General features: G+C 41.6%; 2 protein-coding genes across 10 annotated transcripts in view; one reads left to right on the top strand and one right to left on the bottom strand.

The window, feature by feature from the left end:
* Nucleotides 1-6,538, top strand: part of si:ch211-272n13.3 (ankyrin repeat domain-containing protein 26) — a 28,966-nt gene extending 22,428 nt beyond the window's left edge. For 4 of the 8 annotated variants that reach the window (XM_061250959.1, XM_061250960.1, XM_061250958.1 and 1 more), the window contains 9 exons: nucleotides 284-361; nucleotides 440-574; nucleotides 655-767; nucleotides 986-1,124; nucleotides 1,634-1,924; nucleotides 2,078-2,313; nucleotides 2,452-2,701; nucleotides 5,041-5,086; nucleotides 5,160-6,538. In XM_061250959.1, the coding sequence (XP_061106943.1) occupies nucleotides 284-361; nucleotides 440-574; nucleotides 655-767; nucleotides 986-1,124; nucleotides 1,634-1,924; nucleotides 2,078-2,313; nucleotides 2,452-2,701; nucleotides 5,041-5,086; nucleotides 5,160-5,332 (1,461 nt within the window). In that variant the 3' untranslated portion in view covers nucleotides 5,333-6,538. Of the gene's footprint in view, nucleotides 1-283; nucleotides 362-439; nucleotides 575-654; nucleotides 768-985; nucleotides 1,125-1,633; nucleotides 1,925-2,077; nucleotides 2,314-2,451; nucleotides 2,702-3,537; nucleotides 3,596-5,040; nucleotides 5,087-5,159 lie in introns of all 8 variants that reach the window. The other 4 variants (XM_061250961.1, XM_061250962.1, XM_061250956.1 and 1 more) reach the window with 2 other exon arrangements.
* A 357-nt stretch (nucleotides 6,539-6,895) lies between these two features.
* Nucleotides 6,896-8,724, bottom strand: lsm8 (LSM8 homolog, U6 small nuclear RNA associated). 2 transcript variants are annotated; one of them, XM_061250963.1, is made up of 4 exons: nucleotides 8,595-8,724; nucleotides 8,026-8,066; nucleotides 7,815-7,942; nucleotides 6,896-7,582 (listed from the first exon to the last, which is right to left on the bottom strand). In XM_061250963.1, the coding sequence occupies exons 1-4, from the start codon at nucleotides 8,623-8,625 to the stop codon at nucleotides 7,492-7,494; spliced, it is 291 nt and encodes a 96-aa protein (XP_061106947.1). In that variant the 5' UTR covers nucleotides 8,626-8,724; the 3' UTR covers nucleotides 6,896-7,491. The 2 variants fall into 2 exon arrangements, with proteins under 2 accessions (XP_061106947.1, XP_061106949.1); XM_061250965.1 differs by lacking the exon at nucleotides 8,595-8,724 and adding an exon at nucleotides 8,213-8,554.
* Nucleotides 8,725-13,806: the final 5,082 nt, after the last annotated feature.

The raw sequence follows: 13,806 nt of genomic DNA, 5'->3' as shown, positions 1-13,806 counted from the left end.
TCTTTTGAATTTGGAATTTTGTCTGTTGCAATTCTTTTGGTGGTGGTTTACTCAAATTTAGTACTTGATTTATTAGAATTCATCAATCTTCCCTTTTCTTCCCAACTTTTAATAGCCATTTTCTGTGTGACTTTAGACAACTGCTTCAGACAAGAATAATGAGATGTAGAGCTGCATGAAGCATGTTCTGTTGGTTTTAAAATGCTTATTTTAATTATCCTGTGTGTAATATTAAGCCTCCTGCATCTGTTGTTTGACTGCTTTGATGTATACATTTCGACAGGTAAGGAACCGTTTGGAGGGTTTGGTCACAGACCTACAGGGAGCGAAGATTAACTTGGAAGATCAGCTTAGTCGAGAGGTTTGTCACTGACATTATTTTTCAGTATAGGCCCACCGTGTGAGCAGTGTTGAAAATGGCATCCTGTTTATATCCTAGGTCCAGAAGCAGAGTGTGCTATCCCACAATGCCCAGGGCTCCCACCAGCTGTGGGAGGAGGAGCTGAAGAGCCGCTCCAGGTTGGGCCTCCGATTGGCTGAGCTAGAGAAGGAGAAAGAAGATCTCTCAACCCAGGTTAGTGACTTCTACCTGTCACTCAGCAAAAACGTATCTATATCAGACACATCATATGTAGAATATATATTGTGTTTTAGATGGATATCGAGCGAAAGAAGGTGAAGAAGATCTCAGAGCAGAAAAGGTCTGTTGACGAGAGACTGGATCAGGAGATGAAGAGAAACACAGACCTGCAGAAGGAAATGTACAGGTGACCTTCCCCCCTCCAACCTAATGATATATGCTATACACGCTATATATCACTACACATTGGTTGGAAGTCATTTAGCCTATAGATGTAGATATATAACTACTTACACTTCTTAGAAAATGTGTGTTTGTAGCTCCCCAGATGTGGATGATTAATTGTGTTCTGTGTGAGCTGTGGTGGTGGTTAGCTGAAGGTTGCTGTGATGCTGTTCTGTGAAGGTTGAGGACTCTGGTGAAAACAGCCAAAAAGAAGCTACGGGAGCAGGACTCGGGGGAACTGGCCTCCCCACTGAACAGCCTTCGAGGGGAGATGGGCCACAGACAGATGGACACCGATGCTGCCGTTGGCAGGATGAAGGCACGGTTTGGCATACGTCTTGCTTTTCTTGCGGTGCATTTTTTAACATATCTGACTACTAAATGTAGTGATATTTAATAAGTCAGGAAAAGCCTGTTCAGTCTGTTTTTTCACAGGTGAGGACAGACCAATAAGGAAATCTAACTGATTCAAAATTTAGTGTGCTTAAAGGCCAATCAATTTGCCGGACAGGCTTTTTCTTTATTTCAGTACATTACATTTAGCTGACGCTTTTATCAAAACTGACTTCCAGTTGATTAGACTAAGCAGGAGGCAATCTAGGGATTATGTGGGGTAATGTGGGGCCAAACAGTTGTGCACCAGGGATTGAACCACCACGGATAGAACCACCAGGGGTTGAACCACCGGGAATAGAATCACCAACATTGCGGGTCCCAGTCATGTACCGTAACCACTGCACTACAGGCAGACATATCTGACCGTTGAGTTTGACTGTAGTTGTGTGCTCATCTGACCGTTGAGTTTGACTGTAGTTGTGTGCCCGGCAGGCGGACGAGCTCTCGCTGCAGCTGGAGAAGGAGGCTCTGAAGAGAAGCAGGCTGGAGGCTGTGAACGGCGAGCTGATGGAGCAGCTCTCCTCCCTCAAGACCCTGACCAGGAGCCACGAGAGGCTGGAGAGGAGCAAGAGGCAGCTGGAGGAGGAGGTGTCCAGCCTGCGGAGGCAGATGGAGACCAGCATGATGGACCAGAACCAGGCTGAGCAGTACCGCCGTGAAACTGAGGAGCGGGCCCGCCAGGAGATCAGGCATAAGCTCGAGGAGGTCAACCTCTTCCTGCAGGTGAAGCCAACACAGCAGCGTTCATACAGGCATCCCAGATAACATTTTACATTCATTATGTGGTTATAATGCATTCCTACTGAAGTTAACACATTTTCCTTTTCTACCCGATACATTGTCAGCTTTGGATAATGGTCTTTGTCCGTGTCTCAGACACAGGCGGCCTCCCAGGACGCCCTGGAGCAGATCAAAGCAGCCAATGAGGCGGGCCTCCGGAGCCAGCTGGAGCAGCGAATCCGGGACCTGGACGGTGAACTGAGCCGGCTCCGCAGCAGCCAGCAGGACAGCCTCTCCCAGAGGGACTCCACCAAGACTGAGCTGGACCGCTACCGCCAGCTCTACGGCGAGGAGCTCCGGCTACGCAAGTCCCTGGCGGGCAAACTCGAGAGGTCAGCATGGCCTTTAAGTCCAGCTGCTCGTTCCCTGCTTGTGTTTTTCACATTAGTTCTGCATCACTATGCTGTGGCAGTGATTGAGATGATGTCACGCTGTCATTGTGGGCTCACGCTGTCACCTGGTCTGGGCAGGTCCAATGAGAGGCTAGCGGAGACCAACACCAGGCTGCTGAGTGAACGGCAGCGCAGCAAGTCCCTCATCACCAGCAGTATTGTCAATGGCGGCCTGGCAGGGCCCTCCCTGGACATGGGCCCGCTGGGGTCTGTGGGGACCTACGGAGCCACACTGGGGCCCCTCAACAGGAGCCTGAACCTGGGAGGCAGCTTCCTCAGCCCAGTGGGGGAAGGACACAACAGCAGGGTGGAGGCCTACCTGGCCAAGGTGAGCCCCGTCCAAGTGGAATCGGTCAATGCTGGAAAAAAGAACAAACACAGTGTACAGGACAGCAGCGTGGTGTTTGGTATCTGTGCTGTGCCAGGATAGATAAACATGTCAACTTGTTTTCCCATTTCATAGCATTCTGTTATTTCCATGCCATTGGATGATGAGTCACTTCACTCACATTTCAATGCAGGGATATACGACACATTTGCCTGAGGGGAGAACTCAACTCCGCATTAGCGCCTACAAAGCACTCTGAAGTGCATTTATATGGAAATATATGTGCATACACAAAACAAGAGTAAATGCATTTGTCTTGATAAAGTATGCACATCCTTTAAAATGTTTCACATTTTGTGGTCTCTGAGCTAAAACTATGGCCGCTAAATGGGAAATATTTCTGATGTTTGCAATCTAATTTGCCCCATCAAAGCTAAATTTATATATCCACAAAATAAATGTAAGAAAATAACAGTTTAACTGTGTTAAGTTGAAGTGGCTTGTCACTCCCATGCGCTGTATTTTCTTGTGTTTCTAAATCTGCTACAACCCTTACCCACACACGTTTTCAGCTCCTTAGGTAATCAGTCGCTGTACAGAGTATAGTGAGCCGCACATCACCTCAGTCAAACATGCTAGTTAACACAGCAGTACGTAATCCGTGACTGTTCTGTAGTCTTTCAGACAGTGTTGCATGTGTCCAGTTTTTAAGGGTGTAAGTTGCCCCCCCCCCCTTTCTGCTTCCTCCTTCCTTCTGTCTACGCTCTTTGACTCCCTCTACCTTTCCAGTAGTATAATTTTGCACTAAATGTCTTCTGTTTCTTGCTCTCCTTCAGCTCCTAGCTCAAAAGTCTGTCTCTCACCTTTCTTCACTTCAACCCGACACATGACAAGGTGTGTAGTGGTGTGCGATTGAGTGGCTTTCTTTCCTTTACCCTCACCTCTTGCTTGCGAAAACTCACATGCTGAACAAGATTACACACCCAATTTTTCCCAAAATTCCTTTGCGGTAGAATGTCACAGGCTGTTTTTGTTACAAACTTTGAATTGGGGGGGGGGAAGTAATTGCCGTTCTTTGGAAGAGAAAGAGGAGGCCTGTATACTTTATTTTGTGTTTTTCATGTGTTCTCTGTGATGGGTGAACCTGGGCGGCCATGACCTAACATCACAGTAGTGACTGGTTGAACACCACATGGAGCCTTGTGTGAAGTAGCAAATAGAGGCTGAAGGCTGCAAGTTAAAATCCTTTGGGACACTGGAATTGTACCCTCAGAAACCCAGGAACTCTCAACTGAAATGCTCTTGTAAATTTCCAGCTTTATTTAGTGCCTGGGTCATTTGACAGGTCCATAAAGTGTCCTGGATTAAGGGTGTCTAGTCTAATCGGCAACTGAAGACCACTTCTGTGAATTGCTGTTATGTGGAGTTAGAATGTGTCTGTACTGTACCCTGTCATTCATTAACTACTAAACACATTCACCCCTAAAAAACTAACTTTCTTCTCTGGAAATCCTGTATTCCTGTTATTACTGTTGTTGTTTTCTAGATGAAAATACCTTCATCATACTGACAGTTATTACTAGTTTTACCCATAATGAACAGGATCTACTTTTTAAGGCAGTGTCATACAGTGTGGAACTGTGTGGAGATACACACATTCACCAGGGTGCAAGGCATAGTTAACTCCATATAAAACAATTATTCTTATCAAACCTCAAACAATGTTTTCCATGGTGGATCTGTGCCACGTGTCCCCACAATATCCGCTCTCTCTTTCTGTGCATGTGCGTGACAACTTTCCATCAAGGATACATCAGTGTTAGCCGTTGTAATGTAAGCGAGACTGTTGTGTTTGTGGGATGAAAGGCATGCTTTCATTAGCATATGTGCTAAAATGCATTGTGTGCGGTGCCCTCACATGCCCGTGTGAACTCTTTACCTCTGCAGTGTTGTCTGATGCAGGTCTTTAAATATTTGCAGAAAAAAGGCCTAAGCAATCTTCCCTCTTTTGTTACAGAGGGTGCTGTGCTGAACTAGGAATAGAACACTGCTTTATGAATGTATATTTTGTGCATAGAATGTGCACCGAATGTATATAATTGTGGCTTTAACAGACTAAACTGAACTGAACTATGTAAACCATTTTTAAATTGAAGGGATGTTGTAATAACCATAAATGCCATACTTGTTGAATTCCAGATTTAGATTGTTACATATAAGCTTGAAGTCCAGAAATAAATGCTTGTGCAAAACCTACATTATTGAAACCAACTGAAACGTGTTTGTAAACCCATGGGGTTTTAATTTCACTGCTCGTTCTGTGCCATCTCTATCCCCAGATGCAAAGTGAATTGGAAAAGAACATATCAAAGGAACTGGACCATGGTGAGTGTTTCTCCTCCCTTTTGTTTTTACATTCCAGAGGAAACTTTGTCCTAACTGGCTGATCTCAGTACAGCGTCTGACTGCTCTTGTCTGTCAGCTGCAGCAGAGCTGGAGGGGGGGTCGGCGCGTCTGTCCCCCGTGGGCTCGGCGGCTGGGTCACAGAAGACCCTGAATGTGGACCAGGACCCGGTGACCCGTGCCACTCAGCAGTACCTAGAAGTCTTAAAGAAAAACTACATGATTTGACACTACAGCCACACTCACCCTGTTTACATCCACCCGGATTGGGAGGGCAGGTATTCAATCTGCCTGCTCTTCCCTGTATACCACATATGGCCATCACCTGCTCCTTTTTATTCCTGGAGATGGTATATGAAAATGATGCACGCTGCACTTACTTGCTCAGGCGCAAACCACATCCATTTTAATGTTGTTGAAGCCATATTTTCACATATGATTAAAGTGGTTCCATGTGGAGAACCACACCTTCAGAAAAATACGGCTTTTAACTTCTCCTTGGAAACATTGGATTTATTTTGACAGTGTGTATATATAGCTGAGTCCCACTTAGTGTGAGGTCAAGTTTTCTCCTTAACTGAATAAAAAATGAATTAAGTGTGACTTCCTGTTACTTGTATAAGTGGGAGCAAGTAGTATTTAAAAAGAAAAAGAAAAAGGAAAAAAAAGGGGGAAAAGGTTGAAAAACAAATAGCTCAAATTTGCCATCTGGAGTTAAAGCCACTTTAAGGTAAGGTTGAATTAGGCTTGTCCTAAAATCTGTCTTAGTTTGTCTGAAATGTTTTTCTTTGCTCCAAGAGTATTACAATGAATCTTAAATATTATTGCCAAGTCGGCAGTTTTTACATTACATTTGGTACATGCCATGAAATGGTGCAATATGTTTTTGTCTTGTTTTGTAATGACTATTCATTTGAGACGCCTGTTTTTTTTATTTAAAAAAACACAAGATTTACTTGAATGAGACAAACTAATGATTGTCCATGTATTTATCCAGGGTATAGATATTGTAACATGTTTTGTTCATTGTATTTAAGGTAGCCATTTTAAAAAGAATCTTGTAGAAACAACTGTCTGAGACCAAATGGAGTTCTCCCCATTAAGTTTATACAAGTTGCCAGGAGAAAACGAGCATAAATGCAGTACGCAACAGCCTCTGAAAGATGTATGTGTGTGTGTGTATCCTAACGGTTCTCTCTTATCATTGAAGAAATTGTTGGGTTTGGGAGCTTATACAGGTCAGTAATGTGATGGTGCTATTGTGCAGTCTGGTGAAGAAGCAACACCCTGATAACCCAAGAGCTGATTACAAGTCTCAACACCACTGTAAAGTTGACCTGTCTCACTGCTACACTGGGGCAAAGGATAATTGTAAATGGTCAGCTGTTTCTCCATGCTTATCTTTGTATTTTTCAATTAAAAAATGTAAACTAATCAATTGGGTCAATGCAAATTTGTCTGGAGACTGTTGCATGCGTTTAATAAGGCTTCCCATTTTTTTCAATCGAATTTTAAAATGTGAACTTCAAAATAGGGTGTCCTAAATAATTAGCAATGTGTTGCACTAGGTGATCATTACAAATGATGTATAGATTTCTGGAGTGGGAAAAGATTTTTAGATCTCATTATTTGAATCCATTTGGGAAGGGGTATTTCAAAGATTGTAAAGTGACCAGTAAAGGTATGTTTACAGATCTAACTAGATCCAACACAACATAAAACAGTTCCCTCTGGATACCTCAACCAAGTGAGTGGTGTTAAGTTCTACCCTCATTAAGAATCGTAAAGCCCTTAAGAACATCATTTTTTATTTCAACATAAGTAATATTAGGATACCAAACTGTCCCTACTGACCTCCAAGAATTTTTACAAAATGATATATCAAATTGATATCATACCCTGATGATTAGAACAATATTTTACAGCGTATAATAGAACATAATACATTTAAATTCAAATATGAATAATCCCTCAAAACAACACAGAAGTACTAACAGGTGAAGTCCTTTAAGATTACAGAACACCACTCAAACTAAACTGGAGGATTCCTGGAGCATCACACTGCTGTCAGCAGTGTGAGGTGCCAGGGACATCATGGTTGGTTAGTGAGGTGTGAAGGTTCGGTAACACATTACTTCAACCCCTCACCACAAGGCTGACATGACACTCATACACATGACATACGGCTGTCATAAGACGGCATAAGGCTTGTCTAATGACATAAAATTGTCATACTTGGATCAGTACATTTTTATACGGTATATCTGTTATGCCATGTTGTGACCCCGGTTATTTCCTGTGTATGACAGTGCAATGTCTGCCTTATGGCGGGAGTTCAAGTAAGGTGTTACTGAAGGTTCCTGTGCGGAGAGGTTTCCATAAACTCGTCAGTGGACAACAGAGTTCAGAGGTTCCGCCCGAATGTTTCCCAAATCCAAAGCTGAATCCGTCTCCTCGTCTATTTCTCCAATGACAGCTCTGAAACATTCAGAAGAGAAAATTATTGTAAAGGTCGCCGCTGTAGTCATTATTTTACAAGAGCGACACAGTAGTTAAAAGTATGCAGAATCTGTTGTAGTATTACTACACTATCGATTCTACATGGTTGGCTCGAGGTCATTTAGGGCTGCATACTATAGTAAAATAGTGTTCGCCAGATTAGAACCCAGTTAAAATTGATATAACCGAAACAACGAAACTTAACACGTACACGTTGTCTCCTCTGACGATGTATAGCCCCAGGACGACCTGCTCTACTCCCTGTGTGGAACTGAATACCCTCTCGTGGCTTTCGTCGAGAATCAGGTTGATGGTCTGATCAAATCCTTTCAACGTGCCCTAAAAAGTAGGATATCGGGTCAAATGAGAGATATTACTCTACTTAAGAATATTGGTTAACTAACAAACTAAACTAAACTTACCACAATCATTCTCCCATCTGATGTTATAATTGCCACTGTGCCTAAAATGTAACGGTTAAGTTAAATGGCAACCAATCAAACAGCAAACATGACCATGTTAGCAATACAGCTATACAGAATCTAAATGACAGCAAGGTTTAATTTAATGCTACGCATTTTATTCGTATTGGGACAGGTAATAAGTTACCACAAGATCGTCGATGAGCATTTAAATTAACGTGATCTTTTTTTTTTTTTTACTCTAGCAAGCTCGGAAACGTTAGCTACCTAGCAAAACATATAGGGCATTGAACGACATAGGCAGCTATCAAGCTAGGTTGCAGTGTGGCTAAGCGCTTGAAAGTGTTAAGTGTTTAAATAACGTATTAATCTCACTCCTGCATTCAATAACGTTTGATTAAATTCGTTAGTTAAGTAGTAATCCACGTGTTCGCTGCAACTGCATTTTGTTAGCTACCCAGCTAGCTAGCTTCGACAGAAATGCTAAAACTACAGTGAAAGCCACCCACATTCACCGTATTCCCTACACTGGTATTACGTGTTCCGCATGCACATACAGAAAAGGATACGATTGATGTAACTTTCGAGTGCAGTAGACATTTCTTTGTCAGACGGACTTCGCCAAACGAACGGATTTAGCCACAGAAAACGTACTGCTCACGTCGTAAACAAAAAAAAAAACTGGTACCTTAAACCGGAAGTGCTTGAATAAGCAATGACGAGGTCACTACTATTTATGGGCGTGGTTCCCGTTTTACGTCATGCTCTACTGTAGTTCCGGTCCTTGGCTGTGTGATTCATTGAACTGTTAAATGGTGTAGTTTTTACCCTTTACCAACAGAACTACATAAGAACCTATGGTTCTTTCTCAAAGGACTCACCCAGGCAGCATGTACTGTCTTACCCTGCCTTCCTTACAGTACTCGGCTTACCCTCCTTAGGCTACACACTTGAACTTCGCCATGTCTTAACGGTTATCCACATTTAACTGTTATCCGGGAGTCTGGGTGTTCAAAATATGTCAATTCTGCGCAGCGTAACATCCAATTTATCACCATTACAATACATTTGCATGAGTTAAATGTGCATTGGCCTCAGTAGATTAAAACATATTTAATATATATTTAAATTGTACATCTCATGCTACAGCAAATAGGGTAAACTCACAAACCAATGATCCTCCTGCCTGGGTGATAAATGAGATGGTATTTTTAACAACCTTGCATTCCCTATTTAGCTACTGCCAGTTTGGAATTGCAAAACATTTGCTCGGTTGCAGAGTTGGGATTTAGGGTCTGGCAAGGGCTGGTAGGTAGAGAGGACATCACCAGGATTTTAAACTTAGGCAGCAGGCAGGAGCCAACAGAGAGGCATGGGGAGAGATGTCAACTCAGGACTCCTGATGAATTGATGAGCAGGTGGGGAGTATGGGGTGATAAGGTCATATAGACTGTGCTGCCTGTAATATATCAATATCAATGAATTCAGTTCTCTTAAAATGAAATTCACAGTAACAGTTGTCCCTTCAGTCGGCTACAGTTTAGGTTTAATAATTTAGTCTCTTAAAGCCTCTTCACATTTCAAGCTCTCAAGAAATCTCATTAATCTTTGAAAAATGTTTGCATATTCATAGATATTTCTGACAAGGAAATAGTTGCCTGTTATTCTAAATAATGTATGTTCAGCTTATCCATGTGAACCATTGACCTCTATCAGCAAATAAATTGACGTAAAATTACTCTTACAGGAATCATAAGAAAGGAGAACATGTTTTTTTTATTGTTTTCCTCATTGAATCTCCTGTGTGTCATATACAGTGTTTCTGGACTAGATTAGTGTCCAGAGACTATAATTTGGCTTCAATGTCATACTGATTGACTAGATTTGGTGATGTATCCATGGCTACATAATTCAAGTCTGCATCATGTTCATTTGAGTTTTGTAGTTAACATCAATTTCAGTTGTAATTGTTATTGTTTGCCACATCAGAACAGGTGCAGAGCACCAATTCGTTGTCATGTGACCTTATGGAACAGAATCACAGCCACTATGTGGAATATAAACTGGCATTTTATCATCTCTCCTATATTAGTGTCCCATTAGTCAGGTCTGTACAGTGAATTTAGTTTTTTATTAAATTATGAGTTCCATAGATAATTGATTTCAATACTACTGCAAGTTTTAAGGGCAAACATTAATGTCTAATGTCAGGTTGTCATTGCGAATGTGAATTTGTTCTCAACTGACCATCCTGGTTAAATAAAGGACTTCTGGGTTATTTATTCCAATGGGAAGTAACCAACATATAACCAAAGTGGCCACTAGATGTCACTATACTGATGCTGAGACAGTTTCATGGTAATTTATTTAAGTGAAATAATGACAGTGTTTAAGCTGTTTGTCTTACATTTTTTTTAGTTTTTGTTGTGACATACATATCTACTTGGAGCCTGTTCCCTAATTGCAATGCATCATATACTTCTGAAGCAACTGCCCTGCAGCAAATCTCCCAGGCACGCATGCAAGGGCGTGCGCGTACACACACATACATACACACACACACACACACACACCATTTTAGCCTTTCTTTCAAAATGCCATGGTGCAGCATGTCAGCATTCAGGGCAGATGCAACCTCCACAAGTCTCTCCAGAGCAATGGCAGTGCTGCGAACAGCACAATTGGTTGGAAGGAAGAGTCTACAATCAATCAGCTGGCATTAGTGACATAGCAGGACATTACAAATTGACATATATAACTTGCTTTGCTCTTGCTATTACAGTGATATTTGGATCGTGGAAAATACAATTCAGCATACATCATTTGGGTGAGCCATTAGCCTTCACAATACTATTCATAAGCTTTACACTGCCTGTACTGTATTAACACAGTTTACATTGTCCAACATTGCATTTTTATGAGTGACTATGAACACAGTTGTATCCTCACAGTCTTTCATTATGAAAATATTGAAATGAAAACCAGATTATGCGCAGTTGCAAGAAAGATTTATGACTGCACTGTGCCACCTATCATTAGCCAGCAATGTGGTTATTTTATAATGTGACTCCCTTATTGTGAGTAATGTAAAATATCCTAATACAAACACAACCTGGAACCTGATCATTAGTATTCCCTTTGTGTGAGTCACCATGAGTCCTGTCAGGCATCTATACACATTCCAGGACTCACTGGGCTACAGTTTTGCTCATTCCACAACTACAGAATAATAGTCCACACAGGAAGCCATCACTGTGAAAATACAACAAAAATATGCCTGACTTTTTTTTTCTGGAATGTTTTTAAAGGCAGACTGCAAAACAACCCGTGCTTGTATTCACAAGTCAGTCTGTATCACATGAGCATAAAACACCAATTGCTTAATAAAGATCAATTCAATTTTATTATGAAATTAGATTTTGCTCATTGCACTGGAAATACAGTGTGACATTGCTATGTTTGAGATAGGTGTGTAAGTGAGGTGTTTTGAGTATGCCATGTGATTTGTGTTCTCTGAGTGAGCATTGTGTTTGTAAGTAGGCTGTGTGTCTGTATGGTGAGCAGCCATGACTGAAGTTTAGACTTTCTTTCCTCCCTATCTTATCACCCAAATATAGACTTCCCAGTCACGTCCGTTGGCCTATTCCCTTACCCCAGTCTTTATCCATCAGATCAGGAGGGACTGGGAGCACACTATCACAAGTATAGTATAAACAACCAGCCAACTGCTTCAGTTCCACTGCGCAAGCTGCCAAGCTGCCGCAGCTGCTGTTCTGCAGGACCACACATCTGGCACACAGCGCGGCTGGCCTCGCCAAGCGCTGGAACAGCCTGGATACAACCTACATTCACTTCTTTCCTTCTCCCTTCACACCATAAATGTCTCAAGAGAGGATGGCATCTGTTTAAGGCCCCAAAAATGGCAACAAATAAAAAATCCTCTGCTGTGTTGCGTTGTTTGCGAGATTGATTTTTGGGACCTGTGTCTCATCCAGTTTGGAGCAGAACCAGGACTCTGAGGGGTGGCAGGGCACATGTGATGCCCAGAGACTGTGAACAGAAATCCCCCTGTACCAGGTCCTGCAGACAATGTCCAAGTCAGTAAGAGCCAAGTCCAGGAGATTTATGGAGGGTCACCCCAACATCAGTCTGCAGCAGCAAATCTCCACTCACCTTTGATTAGTACCTATATTAACATGCATATTTTCTGTTATTCTTTCCTTCTGTTTGCTTCATAGAAAACCTTGCTGTGTAGATTATTACAAAGCATCCCATTCTAATGTTCCATATAATGCATAGGCTTTGACACAAAGATCAATAATTTACAATATGCATTTGTAAATTATTTCTAAGAAACGATTGTCGTCTTGGATAGCTCAGGTAAGCAGTTTAGTTCTTAATCATTATTAATTTAAGGATACACATGCGCACAACAGCATACACACATCCTACAATGAATGATCCTTTCATATAAATAAAATTACATTACAGTTCACATGCTCCAGTATCAGTGGAATATAGCCAAGTGTTCTACAATACTGGTGTGACCTCCATTAGTCCCTGTTTGACTGGGATGGGTGGTTTCTGCTTGAGTGGACTTTTCCTTTGGAGAATTGATGATCGGTCAATTACACAAAATATAATTAGCTGGCTTTGGCCAGAGTTCAGGCTGAATTAGTTGGTGAATGGGAATACAGTGGTTCCCTTCAGGAGGATAAATATAGCACAGGCTGTACAGGAATAATCTAAAGAATGTAACCTAAGAATCTAAGAGGAATGTTCAAAAAGGTCGCTGGTCACCAATGACTTTGATCTTCTGCAATTTGTTTTATCTTTGTGTCACTGAAGTTTTTATAGGGCAAAATCCAAAATTAGGCAGACAGAACTGGGGCAGACAATGAATCTCTCATTTGTGGGTGGTTTGAGAGATTCTGGTTTATTATGCAGAGGAAGTGAATCAGGGCCAGGGGCACTTGTGCCTTATCTCACGTCCAGGATCATGCACCTGGCCCTTCAGACTCTGGTTCAACAAAACACAACAGTCTTAAATGAACTCAATCATCTTGACTGGAGAAAAACATGTTATGTCAATTAATGAATTCAGTGTAAACATATGTGGGGTTTTTTTTTTAAGCTAATGATATCATGATGATGTTTAACTTATCACATATTTGTATACAAATTGAAAACACTGTTTTAAACAGGTCAGGCAGAGGAGATGTGTCCCAGTGCACAAACAGTGTGGCACAGGTGCAAGCACACATGTGCATGTGTATATAATCTGTTTTTTTATTTGATCTTTTACATCTATTGGTACAAATGAGTTTAGTGATTGAGGCCAGACAGTTACCGGTGCCATAGATGGAACCCCATTCCCTGTCAATCCCCAGATATAGTAAATACATACACTGGAAATGTGGGAGGCCTTTGTTTGGAGAGAGCATCTTAATGTTAAATGTGAAATGAATGTGAAATTCTAAAGCCAAAAATAGTCGACTGTACATTTCATGTATTGTATGATGATGATGCTCATTTCCCGCAAGAGAAGATCAGTTGTATTTCTGTGAAGTGACATAAACTCAGTTGTAGTAAAACAAAATCTTAAACTAATCGGAAGTAAAAACGATGCAACAAAAGTATACAACGTTAAATTGTAGCCTACAATAGTAACTGGTGGAAGTTGCCTACTTCAGTACAGCCATTCAGGCACATTCCAGTATTTAGCCATAGCAGGGGTGCACCTCCTTTCAAGTTAAGAACCTGGATCTGGAATCTGCAATG

The sequence above is a fragment of the Conger conger genome, chromosome 8 (genome assembly GCF_963514075.1).
Source record: "Conger conger chromosome 8, fConCon1.1, whole genome shotgun sequence".
Taxonomy (NCBI): Eukaryota; Metazoa; Chordata; class Actinopteri; order Anguilliformes; family Congridae; genus Conger; species Conger conger.
This window is presented reverse-complemented; position numbering and strand designations above follow the sequence as displayed.

Excerpts from the sequence above, each read along its gene's own strand:
- lsm8 (XM_061250963.1), bottom strand. The coding sequence starts at position 8,625 with ATGTCTACTGCACTCGAAAGTTACATCAATC. Across the intron at positions 8,067-8,594 it reads ACTCGAAAGTTACATCAATC|GCACAGTGGCAATTATAACA; the intron begins GTATCCTTTTCT and ends GTTACATTTTAG. Across the intron at positions 7,583-7,814 it reads ATCGTCAGAGGAGACAACGT|AGCTGTCATTGGAGAAATAG; the intron begins GTACGTGTTAAG and ends TGAATGTTTCAG.